Genomic DNA, 22,579 nt, shown 5'->3' on the forward strand with positions numbered 1-22,579 from the left:
TATGAAAATGTGCTCTGTCATAGCCAGATTTTTTTGTTATTCTTTCCCTCATTCGCCCTCAGACGTGGGTGTCTGAGGCTGACACATTGTCTCAGCAAATTAAGTCAAGCTGGAAGCAAGGGTACAGTGTTACGGCAGAGCAGCAAATAAGATTTACATTTTCAAGCAAGAGTAGTAATTAGGCCACTGCATATTTTATATCTTCATGTTTATTTTCAAAGTGGTAGATCAAAATAAGGATAGATGTAATGAGACATAAGTGCTCCAACGAGCAGTCGGGGTTCATCAAGTAAAAAACTACAAATTACTCTTCAGTTTTGCTGCCACCCACAGAGTTTACATCTTTAAAATACCAGCAGGCAGGTGCTCTGGTCAGAGCTAACCGGGTCTGTAGTTAGGGACATGCTGTGTTTCTATAACACAAATTATGAAAGGAATACTTGGCATCATGTTGTGGACTTTGCTTCAGCACAGGAGGTAGTTGGTGCTTTGGGAAGTAAAACGAAGTTTTGAACTGGTTGTGCTGGTGCAGGTGGTTGTAACTGGCTGACTTGAGACCTCCAGAGCAGTACCACAGGGAGACAAGCTTTGAGTGCAGGGTCCCAGGTCCATGGCTGCTATGGGATGAGAATGGTCTAGAGGATCCCAAGGCCTAAATCCTCAGGACCCAAAGTGTCCTCCCTCTGGCTGCATGTACAGTCTCTGTAGGCTTGTGTGTGTTAGGGGAAGTTGCTCTTCTCCCTCGCTGTGCTGAGCAGGCAGCTTGGGCAGTAATGATTATTCTTGCCTACATTCCTGCGCACAGCCTTGCAATGTTTGCCACCTCATGATGTTGCTTTTCCAGCAGAATTAATGTGACCACAAAACCAGCTGACTGGAACTGCAACTTCATGCTAATTTAAGGTTTTCAACCATTAAATGCCTTTAGTATTTCTCCCTATTTTGATAGCTTTCATTACAATTAGAGTAATTGTGTAAATTGAGACAGATTTAAGAAAAAAAGAAGTCACTGGAGTTAACTCTCTCTTCTTTTTCTGCCCCCTTCTTTGTTTCACCCTCCCACCTCTAAGATATAGTCCTTCCCAAATACCTGCTAGAGCACTTCATATCCAAATATGTACTGTAAGTATGGTAAGCAAAAACAATCCAGAACATAACCCTTCGTCTTTCCTCCCCACAGATCTGATGGCAGACAAGCTCTGCTGCGGCTCTCACGAATAGAGAACAGTTGAGTATTCCTTTCTGCTCTCTTTTGAATTTCATCAATTCTCATTATGAGCCAGAAAGAAGAAGAAATGGAGGATAGCTCCCCATCACTTTGTGTCTCCTGCGGCCAAGCACATTTACCGGAAGAAAACCACTTGTACAGCTACACTGAAGAAGTAGATGATGATCTGATATGCCACATTTGTCTGCAACCTTTGCTTCAGCCGTTAGACACGCTCTGTGGTCACACCTTCTGCACAACCTGCCTTACGAACTTCCTTGTGGAAAAAGACTTCTGCCCCATGGACCGCAAGCTTGTGATTCTCCAGACGTGCAGGAAGTCCAGCATACTAGTGAATAACCTTCTGGACAAGCTAATGGTTAGCTGCCCTTTCACAGAACACTGCTCAGAGGTTGTGCAACGCGGTCACCTCGAACAGCATTTCCAAACCCAGTAAGTTGTTGTTGATAGACCTTTTTTTCACTCTTTTATCTTCAGGAAAAGAAAAAATATGTTTGATTAATGCTGAGTAAAATGCTTAATATAAAGAAAGATTTATTGATTTCACTCCCAATGAACACCCACAGTATCATTAATTTAGAGCTGAATGTAGTCCATTTATATGACAATATCTCACTCTTTTTAGAATAAAACGCATTCAAGGTACTTCATTGGCAGTTCTGGGTGGATAACTTGTGGTTAGCTGCATAATGGTAGTGTGTATTTAGTCATCCGAAGAGATCTGTGAGTTTTGGGAATCTGAGCTATCATAAATACTTTAGTAGTACATTAAGGGTTTTATAATTGCCCTTTCTTCAATCCTTTTTTGAATCACAAATGACCTATATGAGAAGTAGAGCAGAAAATATTCCGGTTTGGTATCAGTCTTCCTTCCAGGTGAGCACTTAGCCACTGCACCACACCGTGGGGCTTGCAGAGCAGCACGGTTTGGAAGAGTTCCCTGGCTGGACTCCCCCTCCAGGCTTACCTCTCCTGGTGGCCAGGATACCCTCTCTCCTGCCTCTGGGAGAGACCTTTGCAGGGAGAGAACTGATGATGAATGATCCTCTGTTTTGCAGGGTTAAAGCACTTGCTTCTGCAAGTGCTTTTGAAATTAAGGCAGAAGAGTACAGAGATACATCCAGGGCTGCAATTACTGATGGCAGGCAAATACCTTGGCGTAGTCCAGGTAACAGCACCTCAGATTTAAGGAGAGGTAGAGTCTAAGTGATGTCCTTTTTTTGTGGCCTGTATCCCTTGTCCAGTGAAATTACTTCCCCTGTAGTTTGCAGGTGTGAGTCATATTCCTAGGTGTATGTTTCTGCCTGCATACTGCGGAGGAAGCCCTGGGCAACCAGTGCAGGGCTCCAGACTGCTGCTGGGGGCACATTCCAGCATAGACATGGTAATGCTGATGGTCAGAGCAGCCCTGGTGAGCAGGCTGGTGGAGCACAGAGATGTTTTCACATGGCTGCAAGCCTCAGGGTCTTGAAGCCTGTAACTGGAAATGGCTGTGCAGCTTGTCATTCACACATGTCCCCACGTGAACTGGAGACCGCATTTCCTGAAGTACCTGGATTCTCACGACAAATATATTCACTGAAGATATTTACTGAAGCTACGATGGTTTAACCAACAAAAAAATGTGCCTGTTTTGCATCACTAAAATAGAAAAAAATATACCAAAGCTTTTCTTGATTCCTTGCAAAGCTCAAGAGCCTACTTTTCACATTCTAGAGGCTTCGTGTTTGCAGATTTGAGTGGCCTTGGAGAGCCAGTTCTGGACCTGGCTTTCCCTGTTGTGGATGCTGCTGTCTCATGGCTCATGACGTAAGAGGTGGTGGCCGCAGCCTCCAGCCCAGGCCAGTGGTGCTCTGCAAGGTTAACTTTCTGCTGCGAAGGGGAAAAAATAGCAAAGTTTCTTATAATTTTCTGCCTTTTGTCAGTACTTCTCTTACAGGCCTCAAATACTAATTTCAGTAGTAGTGCAGGTAAAGAGACCAACAGTCTGCCAGGAAATGTGTCACTCCTGTTTCTCTCCAGATTCCAGCCATAAAATCTTGAGCCCCTAGTGCAAACACCCTTCCTCTGTGCTATATGTATAGCTGGCTTTAATGTATTTTAGATCTTTCTCTTTGCCTTCATTTTTTTGAGATGATGGTGCTATGGCCATAAACCTAGCAGGTGTAAAACCCACACACAATAAATAAGCAAGATGGAATACCATTTTTTACACAGAAGCCACGCAAATAGTACAATTCCTGATTTCTAGCACCGGCTCTACCACATGGACACATGCAAGTCACTCCAGTGTCTTGCTTTCTCATCCTTAAGGTAGTTGTAAAGATATACTTCACTTACTTATTTTGCAGAATTGCAGTGGTGTAAACCATGGTTTGGTCCTGCAAAAGCCTGGCAAGTTTTATTCCAGTGCTTATTTTTGAATGCCCATGACGTGGATTTTCCCCTCAGGATCTTCAAGATCCTGTGCCTCTGGCTTACTTGGCCTGAGCCCAATCAGGAGTAGGAAGAATAGGCTTAGTAATGTATTCCCACAGCCTCTTGCTGTCCCTTCTCCTCCGTGTCAGGCTACCCCTTGCCAAGCCCCAGCCCTGCAAACGCAGAGCAGGAGACTGTAGAGACGGAGCAGTGCTCTCCCTTCCCAGCAAACCCTAAAGCAGTGCAGTATGAAGCAGTGTTACATAGGCTGGATGGCTTCTTTGACAGTCACAACATGGATTTTCCTTCCTCGGGATGGTTTGGAGGGCTGGTACCTAAAGGCCAAAGGCAGAGGCAGAGAAGTAGGAAATCATGGGGAACCTTTGCTGCTTCCCAGGAGGTGGGTAATGCAGCTTCACTGGCATTCCCACCTGAGGGAAGAATTAGGAGGGAAGTTTCTAAGTGACCGTAAAAGGGGATTTCTGCGACCTTATGCTTGCAGCAACTGTGCAGTACCTTTATTTTTTTTTTAATCACATCATTAACTGATTATCATCAAAGGTACCTTATGCCTCTGCCTAATTTAATTTTCAGAAATGCAGAAGCCTCTCTCGCCATCTCACCTCCACCTTATGGCAGGGCAGGAGAGGCGAGTAGAAGGATATTGTACTCTGGCATGCCCAGGCACAGGCTGAGTAGACTGAGCTGACACTGTTCTCTTTAACTCCAGTGAATCGATAGAGGGGAGAGAAAGTGTGTGACTTTGCTAATAAAAAAAAATAAAATAGTAATCATAAACAATCCAGTGTCTGCAGTGAAAACGGCTCAGAGCCCATCTGAGGTCTCAATTGAACGTGATCTGTGTTCTCAGTGAATAAATTAAAGTAGACTCCTCTAGAGTCACCAGGGCAGTCTGCAGTCCTCGCATTTCTTGTGTGAATCAGACTTGGACCAGTCCTGGTTCTCAGAGAGATGAAAGTTTGCCCTGATCAGAGTCAAGTCACTGATGGGACAAGGTGAGCGTACTGTTTTATGCTTCGTGATTGATGAGACAACTTTATTTTATTCTTAACGCTGGTTACCATGGAGTAGTCCATTGAAAGCATCCTTATTTAAAATGTTTGCTCTTGCATTCTTCAAAAAAATAAAAAAAACCCCAAACCAAAAAACCCTAAGAAGAGACATGTCTTCGGATTATTACATGATTTATGTTTGCACAAAAATAGCTGACTGTATTTGGGGAATTCAGACTGAGATGCAGACAGCCAGCAGTTGGCTGTGATCTTTTGCAGTGTTTTACTTTAAAAAGGTGTGGTCTTCTGATATCGCCTGCTTCAAAACTCCACGGGGGGCATTTTTTTCCCCCTTTGTCAGACAGCTACACCCTTCCGTAATGCAGTTTAGCTCATAACCCATCTGCTTGTGGGCAGTGATGTAAACGTACCAGCTGCCTCTGAAGAACCACTCTGAATCCTGCAGGAGGCAGGTCTCTTCCCCGAGCATCACTCTCCTCTGCAGCATAAGTCAGTGTCTCGCCAACCACGCTGTGCTGCCCCTAAACCCTCACATCTACCCATCTGAGAGTCAGATCGAGTAATCCTCTTACAGGTCAATGATTTTTGCAGTGTAGCTTCATTTAAGGGATTTAAGCTCGATTCATAATGTGCTACCATTGCGTTCAAATGGAAAGGCTCGCTTAGAAGGGGCTTGGCTGGCACAAAAGCTTCGCATTGTGTGTCCCACCAGCACAGAGAGAAGGTGGGAAGGAGGAAACCTAGCAGCAGTGCTAGCCCTGCACTGAAAATGAAGGCTCTCCTGTTACTGGTCCTACCTTGGCTAAGCCCTGCAAACTACATAGACAATGTGGGCAACCTGCACTTCTTGTACTCCGAGCTGTGAGTACGCACAGTCGCGTCGGCGTTGTGCTCTCTGTTTGTCTGTCTCACCTGAGTGGCGGGAAGGGGCTCACCACGAGTGGCTTGGGGGGTCGGTCTGTCTGTCTGTGTGTCTGTGCATGTGCATACATGAGAAGAAAATCCTGCAATATCTTGCCAACAGCTTCAAACCGTGCTGTGAACTAGCTGCTTCCCATTCGGAGGGCTAATAATAGCAGTACGTCCCCATTGCTTTCTGCTTTGGAAGCAACTGAGACATACTGAGTGAAGCTGCCTTTTTCCTTATCAACTTGCTTTTCTGTGCCAATGTTTTCAGTGGTTGTTGGGTTTGATTTTGTTGTCGGATTTTTATTTCGATTTCTGAATTTGTGCTTTTTCTTTACTTTCCATAAATAGCTTTGCAGGAGAGCAGGGCATAGAGGAGGGCATCAGGATAGACACCCCCAGTAGAGCGCTCTTTGTGTGTATATGCGTAATGTTCTGCATGCCTGTAGCAAAACGCTGAGAAGCCTTTCACCAGAAATAATTCACTTGAGACAGGAAAGAAATTTCCCGTATTTGTTTTTGCCCACAGCAGAATGTTATTTTCTCTGTAACACAAATCTAAATGTAGCAATCCATTCATATATCTTCATGTTTTAAAAAAACCCCACCTCAAACAACCCCATAGCTAATCTTTCCAGCCCGTAAAACAAATATTCTACGGTATCATCTGTAAATGATACGAGTTTAATTTGTGCTTGAGTGTTATTGTACTAGTTAAGAGGGCTTTTATGACTAGAAATAGATACTTGTTACTGTATGTTTTAATTATGTTTTGTTCATATTTTAACAAATCATAAACTCTTAAGATCTTCCTTGAGATAATGAATGAAATGGCTAATTCTGCTCAAAAATGAAAAATTACTATATTGTGCCTAGAGTGGGAATGTTTTAGTAACAGTTGTGATTAGTACCAATGAGAATAATTTCTGAATGATTTTGCCTCTACCATCAGACAAAACCAGCAGTGTTTTGCAGAAACACAAAGTCCCCTTTTGAAATTCTTGTGATATGCATGGCAACTATTAATAATTTAGTCATGCTGCATACAACAGCTCAGGATTTCTGTATGCCATAGGTGGTTTTAAACACTTAACAAATCTGGTGTTGATTGTTGCAGCTATGCCCTCATTTTAATTTACTGGCATTTTGTATAAGAATGTTAATTTTGAAAAACAACAGCAACAACAACAAAAAAACCAGTTAAGCCAAGCAGGCTACGGGAGCAATCAAGCTCAAAACAGAGCAGATGAACATTTATAATGGAAACAATGGCATCTGGGACATCTAGTTTCCAGGAAAACAAACTGATGAGATTAATCAGAGCACAAGTGCAGATGCAGCCTGCTTGCTTTTCTTGGGGAATTCAGGTTCACTGATTCTCCCAGAGTAAAGGGCTACGACGTACGCTAACTATTTGTCTCTTATTTATTTAGCCTTCTAACCCACAGAGTTGTTAGTCCTGCTGGATGTCGTCAGTCGTTCTTAATGTAGTGGGTGTGGGCTGGGGCTTGGACGTGCATCTTCAGCTGTCAGCAATGGGAGGTGCCCACCCCCTCCCCAGTGCCCAGCCGTGGGTGCTACCTGGATCTGGGAGCCAGTGCTCAGGACCTCCTGCACCACTCCATCTCTGGCTGGGGCAGTGGGAAGCAGGATTTGCTGGGGCTGACATAATCCAAAAGGGCAGTGGACAGTTTGAGCTCATTTCAGGAATTTCTCCTCCTCCTCTGTGTGTATTTAGAGTCTCTGGCTGCTGCTGGATGCTGCATGAGGCACTGACATACTAGTCTGTGGGACGGATTCAGGGTCCTCCCTAGTAGCAGCAGTTGAAAGAAAAAAAGAAATACTGTTTTCAATCCTGTTTAATCAGTTTATACAAACGTTATGACCCATAGGTTGCTACTTCAGCTGCTCAGGCTCTTGCATGCAGGATATTTTCCATGCAACGTTTTGTGAGAGGGAACAGCATGGGCGTCGGCATGGCCTGGCACCTGGGGGCACAGTTTTACTACCCCAACCTTTTTGAGCCCCAAACCCCACAGAGGCAACTTCACAAATCTTTCCCCAGAGGCACCTGAAAAGCCACTGCCATGTGTTGCCTATCTGATGGCTTGCCCCATAGCTTGAAACTAGCCTGCTGCAGGCAGAAAAAAACATTTTATTTTTTCATTATCATGCTATCTTTGTAAAAATGCTGGACTCAGTCAGGACTCATTATTTTGTTGACTGGAGTCATCAGATAAACCAGCCAAAGAGGAGAAGGGGACTTGTATGGTTGTGAGTGGCAAGGGAAGAGCTGGAGAACCATGAGGGGATGTTGTTGCCATCACTGGTGCCCATGCAAAAGGAAGAATAAGAATGCTGGGATTCGCACTGCCCTCCCTCTCATACAGCCCATCTCTTCCCTTCACCCCAGTTCAAACAAATGTGGTTATTTGTGTTGCATTGGCTGAGTTTGCTTTAGTTTGAGGGCATTTTTTTTTTTCATCAGTGTGGAACGGGTGGCTTGGGGAATAGGGATTACAGTATAGCCCAAAGCCCATCTGGAGATGCAGGCTGTGGAATCCATCTAAGAATTAAAAAGGAGATTTTAGGAGAGTCAAAGAGGAGAAACAAAGTTGGAGGAAAGGCTGTGTCAGACCTTTGTGCTTCAGCTGGGTGCCATGCAGGTAGGAAAGAGGTTTGTGGATGAGTTATAGTGACGCTTGATGGAACAGATGTTGGGTGCTATTTTTAGTTTTTTATTAGCAGTCTGATAATTACAGGTATTCTCAGGAAGCAAATATGTGTGTCCTGACACTGTTGCCTGTACTAAAACCATTTCCCTGGCCACTGCCTGTTGTCTCGTCCTTGCCCACAGCAAACATCTCAGCACAGATGCTCTTCTTGTCCTTCTTCTTAACCAAATCATGAAGAGCAGCCCATGGTAAATCAGGGTGCTTCCTCATCAGGGAAAGTCCATGGAAACACGTGTTCAATGGCTCTCATCATCGCAAGATTCTACATGGGTCTTGAGGAGATCCCAGTCCAGGGTCCATGGCTTCTCTTTTATATCCCTGTAAAGCTGTTTGATAGGCATCTGCTGTCTTTCTTTTTATCTAAAACACCTTCAGATAGGAAATACTTGCCCAGGCATTCTTTTGAGCCGGGGTATGTTATTTCTCCCTGGTTAAAAACAAGGTAAGTGGATGGAAAGGCAGCCTGCAGCCACTATTGCTGACTCTTCTGGGTGTGAGGACCCAGTGGCACTGATCACACCAAAGGACACCAGCCGTCATCACTATCCCTCTTACTTCAAAGCAGAAACTATGCAGCAGGTTATTTCTCAAAGATTTTCCTCACTTTGAGCTCAATGAGCCACTTCTTAGAAATAAAATTATGAGGGGAAAGAGATTGCAAGACTAGGCAGTGAATAACCTCACCTTGTCCTTCTGAGGACCTCCATCACATGGAGAGAGCAGAGTGTTTTCCAACCTAATTCCCCTTCAGCACGTGGCCATGCTGACTGAGTGAGCACCCAGGAGGGTGCCAGATACTGTGTGTACTCAGCCCTGGTCAAACACTGGGGAGCCTGTAGCAGCCATGCTTGCTGGTGCTGCTTCCCTCCAAGGATTAAACAGCTCCTGGCCTTAGTCACTCCTGGCAATTCACCAGCTAGATCCACCCCACTAATTTGAATTAAGCCATTTAAAAAAAACAAACACCTATTGTTTGTTAGAGGGAAATGTACAACCTGCTCCCGCATGCAAAAAATTGCTTCTTTTTTTTCTTACCCCTCTTGGGTTTTACGTGAAACAGTCAAAGGGATCTCACCAAATTAACTGGATCAAGTTTCCCCATATAACTTTTATACCGCAACTACTCTCTTATATTTAAAAACAGTACTTCAGACTGAAATAAACAGTAAAAATTAGTTTCTCTGATAATTCAATTTAAAAAGAAGAGATGCAAAAGTGTCAACTGTCTTCTAGAGTCCTTGGGCACCTCTTTTTTATGGTAAGAGTTATGGTAAGTTAGTTCAAGGCACTACTTACATCCTCCCAGCCCCCCTTTCAGCACTGATTTTAACCCAATTTCTTTAATTTCTGTTCAACTCAATGGGGGAAAGTGTATCTGGCTTCAAGTCTGTCTTTGTGAAATCAGCTCCACAGAGGCTGGGGAGCACAGGGCATGCATTATTTGTAACAGAATTTATAAGGCTGGAGTACGTTTTGGGCTCGCGTGTCAGTCCACTGCAAAAGCCACGTGTTGGCCTCCTTACTCTGCAAAGCTGCGAGTGTGGAAATCAGTGCTGGAGTTAAGCTGTGAGGTTGATTAAAGCTGAAAGTGTTGGAAAACAAGGCTTGAATGAGAAGATTCTTGAATGAAATTGTAAATGAAATGTTTAGAATATCTGCATTAAATAGCCAGGACAAAGCACACTCAGATAAAATGCAAAGGGCCTTTTCCAGTGTACTAGAACAGGGTGTTTCTTGGGGAAAGCAGAACTGAGGTGAAGTAAAGCAGAAAGGCATGGGTGCATCAGGGGCTGCCCGTTAGCTTCACCCCTCTGCTACAGCATCACATATGGGCTGGGATGGGAACATGGCAAACTCTTGACATCTTCCTTGGAAGCAAGAAATATAGTCTTTTCCGTTCCTGACTCTTACTGTCTCAAATAGCCCCTTTGGGAAAGCTTCTGCTCTAGGTATTTTCTTCTATTAAGTCTGAGCAGGTACCATGGTGCAGGGGAGCAGTAGGCACTGGGCACTCTCAAGGTTACTTTTATTCTCCCCAAGCTCTCTGCAAAGGCAGCAGATCCTCCAAAGAGCTGGTTTTCCTTCAGATTTCTAAGCTCTCTCCCAAAATCTTCAACAATAGCTAGTGTCACTTTCCCAGCCTGTCCACTCACTGCCTTGTGTCTGATCCTGTTCCACCAGCCTCCTCGCTTGCTTTTCAACTCCCATCCTCTGTTTCATACCTCTTCTGGCTCTTAACTCTGTTTATTCCCCTCCTCTCTCATGTCTTGACTCCGCCTCTGTCATTCTTCTCTCTTTGTTATGTCTACTCTTTAGAATTGCATACTAAAGCTTGAAATTTTACTATGAATATGGCCTGAAAGTCTCCGGGCAGAAGCCCATGTAGATGAACAGCAAATATACTGTATAATCCGTAAAAGTGCAGGAGGAGTTGTAGTCTAAACCCATGGTGCTGAGGTGCCCGCATTGAATTTTCTGAGCACATTAGGTGTTGTATTCAGAAGCCTAGGATGTGCATAGGACGTGCAGCAAAAAGTAGTAATTTCTGTTCTGGGTCTGGTCACTCTTTGATAAAGGACTAATTGCACTCTGCCAAATACACAGTGTTTTTCCCTTAGCAGCACGATGGGGTCTGGGTCTCCTCCCCACCTTTTGCCACCCTCTCCCAGAGACAGTACCTTTCCATGCCTGCACAGCCCACCTGCTTCCGCAACCCAGGTTAGAGAGTGCTGCATTTTTGTGGTGTGAATAAGTGTTACTGGTTAACATCTTTTTCCCCAGTGCTGTGATTCTAGCTGCAGAAATAAATTTTTCTGGGGTGGCTCCAGAAACAAAAACCCCTTTAAGACCTTCAAGAATTTCTTGAATCTGCCTGGGAATTTAGTGTGTAGTGAAACTTGGTATTTCAGTTATACTCTGAGAAAAATCCTGCTTCATTTCTTCTATGCATGCATGCAAATCACCTTTGCACCACAGCTACGTACATGCACTTGAGATCAGAATTAGACCTTTTACTCTGCTGGACTGTTCATAGCTGGAGCCTTCTCACACCTTTGGAAAAGGCTGATGTTGGCCTGTGTCAGTCTGAACAAATACATTTTGTTGCCAAAAGTAAAACCTGAGCCAGCCAAAAAAAAGTGAAACCTTGCCAAGCTGGAAAGGTAATGCAACAACCATGGCTGACAGAAAGGTTTCTTTTCACAAAGGAAGTATGTCTCAGTTATGTCTGATTTTTACGTAGGCTGCTCAAAAGTGTGCTTACATGCCTTACCCATGTAACAGGAGCACACAGGAGGCAAACCTCATCCCACTCAGAAGCTGCTTCACAATGGGTGATCCACTTTGGGGTGGGGACCAGAAAGGGCAAAGCACAGAGGGGCTAGTGGGGTAGGACTGAGATGATGGGAGCTGCAGGAGTTCGGTGGTTACTCACAAGCCACAGACTCTCATTTCTTGACTGATGTTAAGCCTCACAGGCCGTATGCTGCAAGTTTGGCCGACCTCCGCATCTCTCTGACAATTAACCTAGTTTAGCACTGGCACTGGCAGCATGACAAGGGTATTTTTCCTTGAGCTATTTCTCTGACAAATCTGGCAGAACTAGGCTGTCCTGCAAGGCGAGGATAAACACTGCTCTTGCAGAGCTCTTATGCCTGTCATAGCTTAAATCCTGCTCGGAATACTGGTTTTGAGATCAGCTGCAAGGCAGCTCATTTCACTGTAGGGAAGCAGACTAGCAGGTCTGAGGGTTGTCTTCATTTTTGTTAACATTCTTGACCTTTTGGGGGAATCTGCCTTCAAAGTCCCCAGACCACAGAGCAGCCAGTCGCATTTCATGGCCTTCTCCATGAGCAGAGTTATTGTTCAGGAATTAGAACTGATTTTTTGCATCTCGGCATGTGACTGCACATCCAAACTGCCCCGTTGAGCCGTGTAGTGGGTGGGTGCATGAGGATGCCAACAGCACGGGACACAAGAGCAGAGCTTTAACAGTAGCATCGCTGGCAATGTTGGACTAATATCATAACCTGTGTGACAGCATAGATGTGGCTGCTTGGGGCTTCCTCTTTCAAAAGGAAGGTCCACACTGGTCCCGCTGTGTTGAACTGGTATCTCAGTGGAAATATGTTAGTCAGTGACATGTCCTATGTCATGACTAAAACCCCACTACCACCAAAGGATTCCTGGCTTGGAGCTGAACTCTATTTTGGGACTAAGAATGTGAGCTTTTTTAAAAAACATCTTATAAAGCTGAATTCATCCCTAGGCCTCAGCAAAGTTGCAGCTGGTGAAGACTGAATTTGGCCAGTGAATCCTTGGGCACTCTCTAGAAAACGCTTTATTCATCCATATAATTTATTAATTGACAACAGATTCTGAACACAAATTGAAGCAAGTTCAAGAACAACCTAGTGAAATAACTTGATAGTGCAACAGATGCTGCACAACTTTTACACACACGCACACAAAGAAAGAACTGTGAAGTATCACATTTTCTACAGTATGTGCTCCTGATACGAAGGAAAAGAGGCTGACTGTGACAGTGGTCAAGTGAAGCCATATTTCTGGGAAGTTTCTGTCTCTTCTCTGTTAAATTTCTGTTAGTAAGTACCATCAAACTTTATTGATAAAGCCTTGTTCTTCTCAGCAGTGCAGACAGACAATCACACATAGCATTGACTGCATCATCTGCTCTGGTATTCATTCTCTCTTCTTTTTGTCAAGAACACTGAGATGAGTACAATGGATAACTGGGTGAAGAGGAAATAATCACCATAACCACTCCTATGTCCTTGTGGAGTTGTCTAGCTCCGTGGCATGAAGTCAGGTTAAGACTTTGCAGTTGTGGAGCCAAACTTATATTTTATTTGCTCTTTTACTAACTCATTGCATATTACTTACCTAAATAATAAAAAATAAACTAATAGAATGTCTTTAATGGTATAAATTTCAGCTACAAAATTCAATCATCAGTGCATTACTTTACTTTGGGGTTTATTTCTCCCTCCTTGTCTCTCTTGAAAACCTGTTGGCAGGAAGCAAGTGTTTAAGATCAGCAAGTCATTTCATGTCTACATATTGGGAAGCTTACACCTCTCTATATATTATGCATTGCAGCCCCATCATTCACTAGACAATGTGTAAGATGTTTTTAACACAGAATTTCAATAATTTAGTAACTTCTTAAATAGAGGATGAGGGGAATCTGACATACTTTAAGGACTGTATTTTCTTCTCTCCTCTGCAGAACTTAGTGAACTGATAAGGTTAGTAGACTGATAGCCTCATTATGTTTTGTGTTTTATTAACAACAGACAGTACTACTTTTGAAAACATAATTCAGGTATTTCCTTTTCTCCTCTCATATGCTATAAGCATTACTGTTATATGTTATTTTTAACAATCAATCAGTTAGCACTGGTGATGTCCCACTGTTTTTAACGTTCCTTCTCATGTAAAGTGAGTAGTGGAATGGTTTCACAGGAGCATCCACAGAGGACCCTTCACTTGTGGATTTTATAACTTAACAGTGTGAAAGGTCAGAAAACATCCCTCATGGAGCGGACTTTTATGAAGAAGAGATGGGCATGATTAACTATATCTGCCCTGCAATCCACAGGAGACCAGTGGAAGCAGAGGGTATGCTGTGCTGCTGCTACTATATGAGGATGTGTAGGTTGATATGGATGAGCAAGGCTGTTTTACTTGACATGTATGAGCATCTCCTGCCAAGAGGCTAAATTACAGTCAGAAACAAGTGCTCTATATGAAGAGCACATGTTGCAACACAGCCCTTTGCCAAACAGGTTTTGCAGTGGGAGAGGGAATCCTAGGAGGTGGTTACGGCTTGTCCTTCTCAGCTCTCAAAGAAGCTTTACCACTGGTCCTGGTTTAAACATTTGGCACATCTCTCCTTTTACTACCTGGTTTGTAATTACAGCAGGAAGATAGCACTGCTGAAGAAAGGATGAATAAAATTCTTTCCCAAGTGCCTTGTGTCCACGCTGGTGTTTCTTTTTTGTTCTTGGCACTGCAGCAGTTACAGTTGTAATCGGGATCTGTTGTGGGGATGAGCATAGTTGGAAGTGCCAAAGCTGCTACTTTGGCCCAACCCAGTCTGTGAAGGAAATACTGATAACCAGTAATATTAGTGAATAAGTCTAGAAATGCTTAAAGATCCTGCCATGGGTGCCCAGGGGTGGCTACTGCAATCCATGCTGTCCTCGTGTCCCTCTGCTGTGACCTGAACACTAGCATAGGACATCTTGCACAGCCTCCAGCACTGAGAGCATGTCAACATGCTGTGTTCTCCACATCTGCTTTCCACCTGCTCTGTGCTGTTGCAGGTCAAAGGTATGGCTGTTCAAAGTTGCTGTGACTGTAAATTTTCTTCGTGTCCATTTTTTAATTGAGTTTACATTTTACATATCTTGATAATTTTTAGTGCATTGAGTGAGCATGTGTTGTTTCTAGCAAACATGCTGCTTCCAGTTTCTTCCCTCAGAGGAGATTAAATTCCAGTAAATTCTTGTTTTATCCTTCCAAGGCATGAGTGTAATGAAGTTGGACAGTAATGGTTGATGCATTTCACTTTTTTCTGCTCTTTCCCCAGTGATCTAAGCATCTGCAGGTTTGAAGGCACTTATGGTTATGGTCTTTGAGTTCAAAATAAATCAGAAGAGAATAGACCGAAAACAGGACAAAGCATTTTATAAAATATACAGTGTACATATAAACTTGCACTTAATATGTTGAGCTGACAAAGCAAATAGTCCCACAGATCTGCCTTTTTTGTAATTGAGGCTTGAATAATAGTAATATGACCCAAGTAAATAAAACAAATTTATGAAAGGAGGCAGAGACCAAGTAACTCTCTTCTAGAGCTGAGGAACTGCAATCCATACCAGATATTTGCAAAATGCCCTTGGTCTTGTTCCACCTACATCACAACCAATCCCCTTCCCTTCCCTTCCCTTCCCTTCCCTTCCCTTCCCTTCCCTTCCCAGCAGTCAGTTCTATCCCATATATTTTTGCTAACTCAGTATTTCAGAGAAATTAACAGTTTCTTTCTTAAAGGAGAGAAAATGTATTTCACAGATTTGTGATGCTCTCCTTGCCTTTTGTTAAGGTCTGCTAATTGTTGTTCAGGTCTTCCTGTGCTTCATGTCTCCTCTGTTTTCCAAATCCCCAGCAAATAGAGGTTGACAACCAACACAAAAAACACCGTAGTGATTCTGTGCCCTGTGGTGCTTTACAGCACCAAGAGAACTCACAGCTGACAGCATGTAGGTTTTTTGTCTGTGATGAGAGAGCTTGATTTGCTTGCATGTTGGGTAAAAATAACAGTTTGCTCTTAAATAGGTGCTTATCTTTTTGCAGTGTTACATAAACACTCTTGACGCTACCTGCCAAGTGCAAATTGGCTGCTTCTGCCCTATATATGTTTTGAGAGAAGATGCGGGTTTGAAACTCTTTAAATAGGAAACTTTCTGTTGGTTCCCTTTGCATGACTTGTAATGCTCATTCCTTCTCTGTCATCACCAGTGCCAGGCTGCGTTTTGGCTTCTTTAGCCATTTTCCACCTGGCTGCTCCTGGCTACCCTAAATCTCTGTCCTTCTCTTGCTTCCTCTCAATTCCTGTTTTCTATACATCTCTGCTGTTGCCTCTCCCACACATCTGCCTGCTTGGTACAGCAGTGTCAAGAGATCAAGCTTATCAGGGAAGCGTGGTCTTGAACACTGCACAGCATGATGGCAGTATGTTTCTTCAGTCTGGTGAAGGAGGATTGAACTGGTTTAAAAATATAAGGTGTTCTTGGACACAGACTCCATGGTAACCACTGCATTAAATGCACAGAGACAAGACGAAATAAGGACAGGGTACGCTGGACCTGGACTTAACTGTTGTAGGTGATTCGAGATCGCTCATCCATAATTTCAAAGTTACTTGAAGCTGGTCAGTTCTGGGGCTGCACAAGTCCTGTACCCCATGTTGTAGTGGTGGTGGGACCCTGTCTGCTCCCTTCCCTGGTCTCCAAGCACCTGATTGGTCTGCAAAATAGTGAAACAGTCTGTGAAAGGGCTAACAAGACAAGAAAGTGCCTTGTCTTGTTCAAGGAGAGTAAGGAGATAAAAGTAAAGAGAGAAACTGGCTGACTTGATCTGTCAGGGATCCTTGTGGTTAACTCCACAGCGTTGAACACTCTGAGCCATGTGTCTTCCATCTCCTTGCACTATTGCAGCAATGCAAAACTCTGAGCTGGTTATGCTTCTTATTTTAAATTTATGGATTAATGTTTGAGTAAACTGTGAATCTAAGCTGAACAGCTTAACTTCAGTAAAACATGTGGAGTCAAAGGCCAAAAACAAAGCAAGCTTTATGGATTGACCAGGTTTGGTGAGACTCTCTTTATACTGACTTCACTTCAGCACTCTTGGTGAACTCTAAACATTTATCTGTGAGACTAAACATAGGTTAAGCCAGGCCATGAAACAGCTCAGTTTTAGAACTGACATCTAACCAGAGTTTTATCAACTGATCCTCTGCCTAGTTAAATTACCACCTGGACTGAAATCCTTGAAGGAGTTGCAAACTGTCCTACAAAGCCCACTACAAACAGTGAAAGTTTGTAAGTTCTCCCTCATATCATTCATTTCCTCTTACCTTGTTGATTTGTTTGGTTCAAGGACCTTGTCTCTAGTTGTTACTCTATCTGCTATTCCAGTACTCAGACAGAGGAAGCTATGGAAGATGGAAGAAATAATGAAAAGAGTAATATCAATAAGCTTGATATTTTCCTCTCTTGGATGAGGTCTGTACAGCTATTATTCCATTGACTTCAGCAAATTACTCTCTTGAACTTGTATGAATCTCTTGTATGAATTAGGAAGAAAATGAGGTTTTGCCTACATGGGCAAACTTCTATCTTTTACGTCTATATAGCAGAGGGAGAGAATAGTAGAGATACAGAAAAAAATATTTTTGGGAAAAGGAGTGTCTAATGACACTGATTCACACCATGCGGTTTTTAGCAGAAACAGCAATTTTTAAAAAACAGAACATCCCTTGAGGACGTGTGGGTGAAGGAGTTGAAACAATACAAATAAAATGTCATGGACTCTAGCTTCTGCAATCTCTGTGACAACCTCCCATTCCCTCCAAAAAACCACACCCCTGCGTGGGAGCTTTGTAAAAGCTAAGACTCCACTGTTCCTGTCCCTTGTGACAATGGTAGCTGCATGGCAACAGAACTTAAAAGAATTAAAAATCTCCTGGTTTTCTGTTGCAATTTATCTCCCTGCATTGGTAGACACAAACTCCATGATTTCAACACTGATCAGAAAGTTCCTTAGAAGCAGGATGTTTTCAGCAGAATCACAGGATTGGTGATAAAACAGCAACCCATTGCTGAATGCTCAGTTTTGCAGCTAATGGGCAGAGGTGCAGAAAGGTCCCTGTTTGCCTCCAGTGTCGAAGCTAGTCCTTGTAAGGATCATTCACATCACCACAGAAGGCTTCAAGGGGTTTAGGGGTGCATGAACTTGCTGCCTGTCTCAGCAGCTACTGAAGAGGCTGAACAGTGTAGCTATAGGCTAGAGACAAATCCTGGTCCCTTCTTACCACACATCTGGTTGATCATATTGATGGGAATGAAGTAGGAATCATTTTGATGTCTCCTTTTGTCCTCAGTGTTCCAGGCACAAGGAAGCGGAGGGTTCAGGCTTGGGTTTTTCCTGTTGACTGCAGGGAAATTCAGGGCTTACTGTTTGTGTTTTTTTCATTCAAAAATCTTCTGTGTTATTTTTTTTTCACCATCTCCTGGCAGTGCTTGTCAGTGGGATAGATCTGGAACCATACGACACTCCTCCCTCCCTCTGAGCCCATCCTCCAGCTTGGGGAGGCCCTGGGTACCAAGAAGGACAAAAGGCAACTCATGTTGATCTGTGAGCTGCTGCGGCTCTCTGTGTGGGCATGCATTAGCAGGGTTCCAAACAGTCTTGAGGTCATCTTTTGCCTCTGAAGGTGTGTAATTTCCTGAAGAGCTCAAGGACAACATTTTGCTGTTTTACGAGGGTGCTGATGGGACGACTTGACCTGCATGGACCTTCCCTGTGGTGGGCAGCTTGCAAAGGAGGCAGACAGAGGGAGAGAGGTGGAGCCATGGGTATGGCCTGAAATCCCCCTGCTGATATTGCCTGAATGTGGCTGTGTTCAGGAAGGAGAGGGCTGATACAGTGCTATCTCAGCTGCAGCATTTGTGTTGAGACACGTCTGTGCTCTCCTTCATCTAAGGGAAACAGAGAAACCAAGTCTGAAGTGATTTTATAACTCATATGTCTGTTTTTCAAGTGGTCTTTGCTATTGGTAAAGTTAGTCAGACCTGGGCTTACTGATCAATGTTTTCAAAAGGTTACGACTGTGTGAAGCATTATTCTGGAATCACCTATTGTGCCGTCTGCCAATGACAACTCCCTCAGCAATTTTTCTTCCTCTCTGACATTTCCAAAAGGAGCAGCTGTGCTGCCTGTGGTCCCCTGTGTCAGGGAAGCAGTTGCTGATGTTATCCTCCCCTCCCTTTTGACTGCTTTGCAAAGAGTGTTTTGTCCAGGTCTTCTGAAATAATCACGTTGAAGCGAAATGGTCTTCATCCTTGCAAACCAATGGTGAGCTGTCAGGTCCAGGGCTAAGCACAGAAATTTGGGTGACCCATGATTCTGCATCTTTAGGAACACTCGGTTGCAGCACCAGAGCTCTGTTTCAAGTCCCAACCTCTTTTGTGCTTTTAGAAGGTAGTAGGGTGTCTCTTATTTTCCTTCCCCTCTCTCCTTTTTGCTAGACATGCTGAGGTATCTGATGGGGAATAAAAGTGCTGTTCCTACAGTTAGGGCTCTATGAGACTGCTTTTATTCTTATTGCTTTTTGTTCTATGGTACAAATGAGACAAAACTAGTTGTGGAAGACATTGAATACCGCCATAGTCCTAAGGCCTTTTTATTACACTTGAAATAAAGCAAACTTGTAAATAAGCAAACTTGTTTTCAAGATGTTGCATGTTGAGGGGTAGACCCTGGCTCTCACAGGGCTTCAGAGCTTGAACTACAGGGCAGTATTTCCTCTTAGCTGATCCTGAATCACCACTAGACTTGGCTGATCAAATGAATCACCTTTACAGAGTAGGCTCTTTTATAAAGAGTGCTGCCAGAAAAATTTGAATTGGGACACCTTTTTTACCTCTAAAGTTTTTTTAGGGCAACCGTGTTAAAATTATACTTTTAACAGGTTAATCTCTTGATTAACTTCCCTGTGTTAGTTATGCCCATTGGCATGAATGTCTGTCCTTCATTATGCCTGCTTCTTCATGGGCTAAAGGAACGGGCAGTACCTTTGTAGACTAAAACAAGCCATAATTTTACTAGTACCTTGATTATACATGGCCACTACCTAGTGTGAAGGAAAAAATCTTGGGAATCAGAGCCTGGAGTTAGAGTGCAGTAGCTTTGGGAAATCCACAGTTTCCATTTGGTGCCCAGAAGAAAGGGCACAGGAAAAATGGCAGAAATTATCCCAAAAAGATGGTTTGAGCAAATGGGGAAGTTAATCCATAATCAAGTTGGATGTGAAGTCACAATACTGTTCTTACTCCAGGGTAGCTGCTCTGGTGCATGCTCTTACTCCGGAACAGGGATGTCTCCAGGGAAGCTATTCTCAGATGTGTCTTTCTACACTTACAGTACACTTAATGTGGCTAAGGTATCATTCCACAACCACTACAGTAATCATGTACTTCCCTGTTGCTGACATCTCCTTAGGAAGCAGCACCATCTCTGGAGGCCGATGCGGTTAGCCTCTGCAGAACAGTTTATGCTCAGTTTTGGAAGGTTTCCTTAATACCAATGTGTAACTACTCAGCAGACTCTCTTATGTGATGATGTAACATCTTCAATTAGCTTTTAAATAAGTAAGAAAATAATTTGCCATGAGGCTGTTCTGTTTACAGTCACTAAATTGTTACGTATTTCTTTCCCTTTCTTCCTCCTCCTTCTTTTTCCTCCACACTTACAAACACACAGTGCCAAATGCCTGGCTTTGCCCTTCAGCAAGCAAACTTGTTTCAGTGGCAGTTAAGGAAGGTCCTCAGAAGGAACAACCAGCTGAAGACAGGTAAACCACCAACCACTCACCTAAGACATTGCACAAAATACTAAAACAGAGACCCATGTCTCAATTGCTAATATAAATATTTAAATAAAATACCAGGTTTTTTTAGTCTGTCTACTCAAATTTTTTTTTTTTTTTTTTTTATCTTCAAGGTCCATGTTAGGCTGTAGTGGATATTTTGGAACCAGAGAAAAATTTCTCCTTGTAGCTGTAAGATTATTCTGTGTTATAAAGCTGGTCAGTCTGGCTTGATGAGCCATCTGCATTGACAGCCTGTTGCGGTAATATTTACATGAAGCAAGCAGAGTTTGTTTTGTGTATGTCTGAATCTGGGCTGCCAACATGTCCAACGCCCCCACCATGCTGCTGTCCATTGGACACTATCGTAGATGTCCAGCTGGAGATCCTGTCTGTTGATGATGGCTTGGGTCGCCTTGAGCCATGGTGTGGGTAGTGCCCATGCTGTGAAAATTAGCAGGTGATGAGGCTTGGCACGAGCATGCTGCTGGAGGCAAGATTGCCAGCTCCCTTCTGAAGGACCAGGGTCATCTCAGTTTGAAGATGACAGATGTAATTATCCCACTTTCAAACTGATAATGAACTGACATCATTTCCTATGCCACCTTGGTTTTCCTTCATGGGGTCCATCATCACTGCTAACAAGACCCAAGTCTACTTAAATTGTGACGTTAACAAAATCACTACCTGGGCTGGAACAGCCTTGGGCACAGAGGCTGGCTGAGTCACCCAGATGCCACAACCTGTTACAGAGAATTCATAGTTTGGATTCTTTTCAAGGCAACATCTCACACAGCAGCCCCCACCCATTTTGTGGGAGCAGGAAGGTCAAGCAGGATGTGCCCTCTCCTAGGACAGCAAAGGCAAAGCCACTGTCTTGGAATTACGAAGGGGAATTAATATAATTGCAGATCGTGGTCAAGGTTCAGTTCTCCGAACCTGCTGCCCAGGTTTGCTCATGGTGTTCTAGATGCCCATCTGCATGCATGATGTTTATGTTTTAATTTTGAAAGCAAAAATAGTTATTAGAGTTTGAATACTAGAATTCACAAGGCTGCAGTGGCATAAGAGGAGAATGAAGAAACAACTTCCTAGAGAACATTTTTGGGATTTGGGGACTTTTTTTTCTATTTATTTACCATATTTTAGTAGGATCAGTACATAAGTTAATGTGTTTTGTAACAGGACAGTATAAAATGACTGTCTCTTTCTCTGAACGTTATTTTAAAAAAACAAATAATTAAAGAAAAAGAGTGAAAACATTTTTCTTATTTATACTATGCAAAAATAGCATGAAATCTGAGAGAGCAGAAGTGACTAAGAAATCCTAAAGAAACCTATAGCACCTGCAAACTAAGGTATATGAAAAAACAGCAGCCTGAGTAATTTGGGCTTAAAGTAAGATATGGTGCAAAAATTGTTTTCTCCTTCTACTTTTTTACAGTGAGAACAGTCATTCACTGGCATGACCATCCCAGGGATGTGGTAGATTTCCCACCACTTGAGGTTTTCAAGATGCGATTGAAAAGGGTACTAGATAATCTCATCTAGGCTTCCTTTCCTATGAAAGGTTGGACCACACGACTTCTGGGAAGTCTTCCAAGCTAGGCTCTGCTATCGTTCTATGATGTTTGCCTTTGTCAGGGAAATCTATTTCGTGTTGTGGGTAATATGGTACGCACTTTGGAAGGCATCTTTTGTAATTAAGGGTTTTCAGGGTTGGGTTCCTGCTTCTACCTTAGTTTATGTATTTTATCCATTGAGTCATTAGTTATATACTGGTCATCCAAGAACACAAAACAGAATTTTATGGAGAGCTTCTCAACATGTATCTGAAGTCTTCAGCTTCAGACTGAAAAAGGACTTATGTGCCTCGATGGTACTGCCAGATTTTCCCCAAGACGCTGGCTGGACTAACAGAGGACAGTACCTTTTACTACGAACCTCTCCCAACTTCAACCAAAAAGCCACAGCAGCCTTTGAAGCAGGAAACAAAATTCTCCCTCCCCAGGCAGCAGTTTCACGTTCAGCGATAGCATTGGGCTCCCTCTTGCTCAATCCACCTCTCTGAATAAGCTTC

The 22,579-nt window shown here is 43.3% G+C and overlaps 1 protein-coding gene across 1 annotated transcript in view; it reads left to right on the forward strand.

The window, feature by feature from the left end:
* Positions 1-1,241: 1,241 nt before the first annotated feature.
* Positions 1,242-22,579, forward strand: part of LOC104488984 (E3 ubiquitin-protein ligase LNX-like) — a gene marked incomplete at its 3' end in the record, with an annotated part of 51,406 nt that continues 30,068 nt past the window's right edge. The window contains exon 1 of the mRNA XM_010131095.1: positions 1,242-1,660. Coding sequence (XP_010129397.1) covers positions 1,275-1,660 — 386 coding nt within the window. The remainder of the gene's footprint in view (positions 1,661-22,579) is intronic.

Source organism: Buceros rhinoceros, unplaced genomic scaffold (assembly GCF_000710305.1).
Source record: "Buceros rhinoceros silvestris isolate BGI_N320 unplaced genomic scaffold, ASM71030v1 scaffold7312, whole genome shotgun sequence".
NCBI lineage: Eukaryota > Metazoa > Chordata > Aves > Bucerotiformes > Bucerotidae > Buceros > Buceros rhinoceros.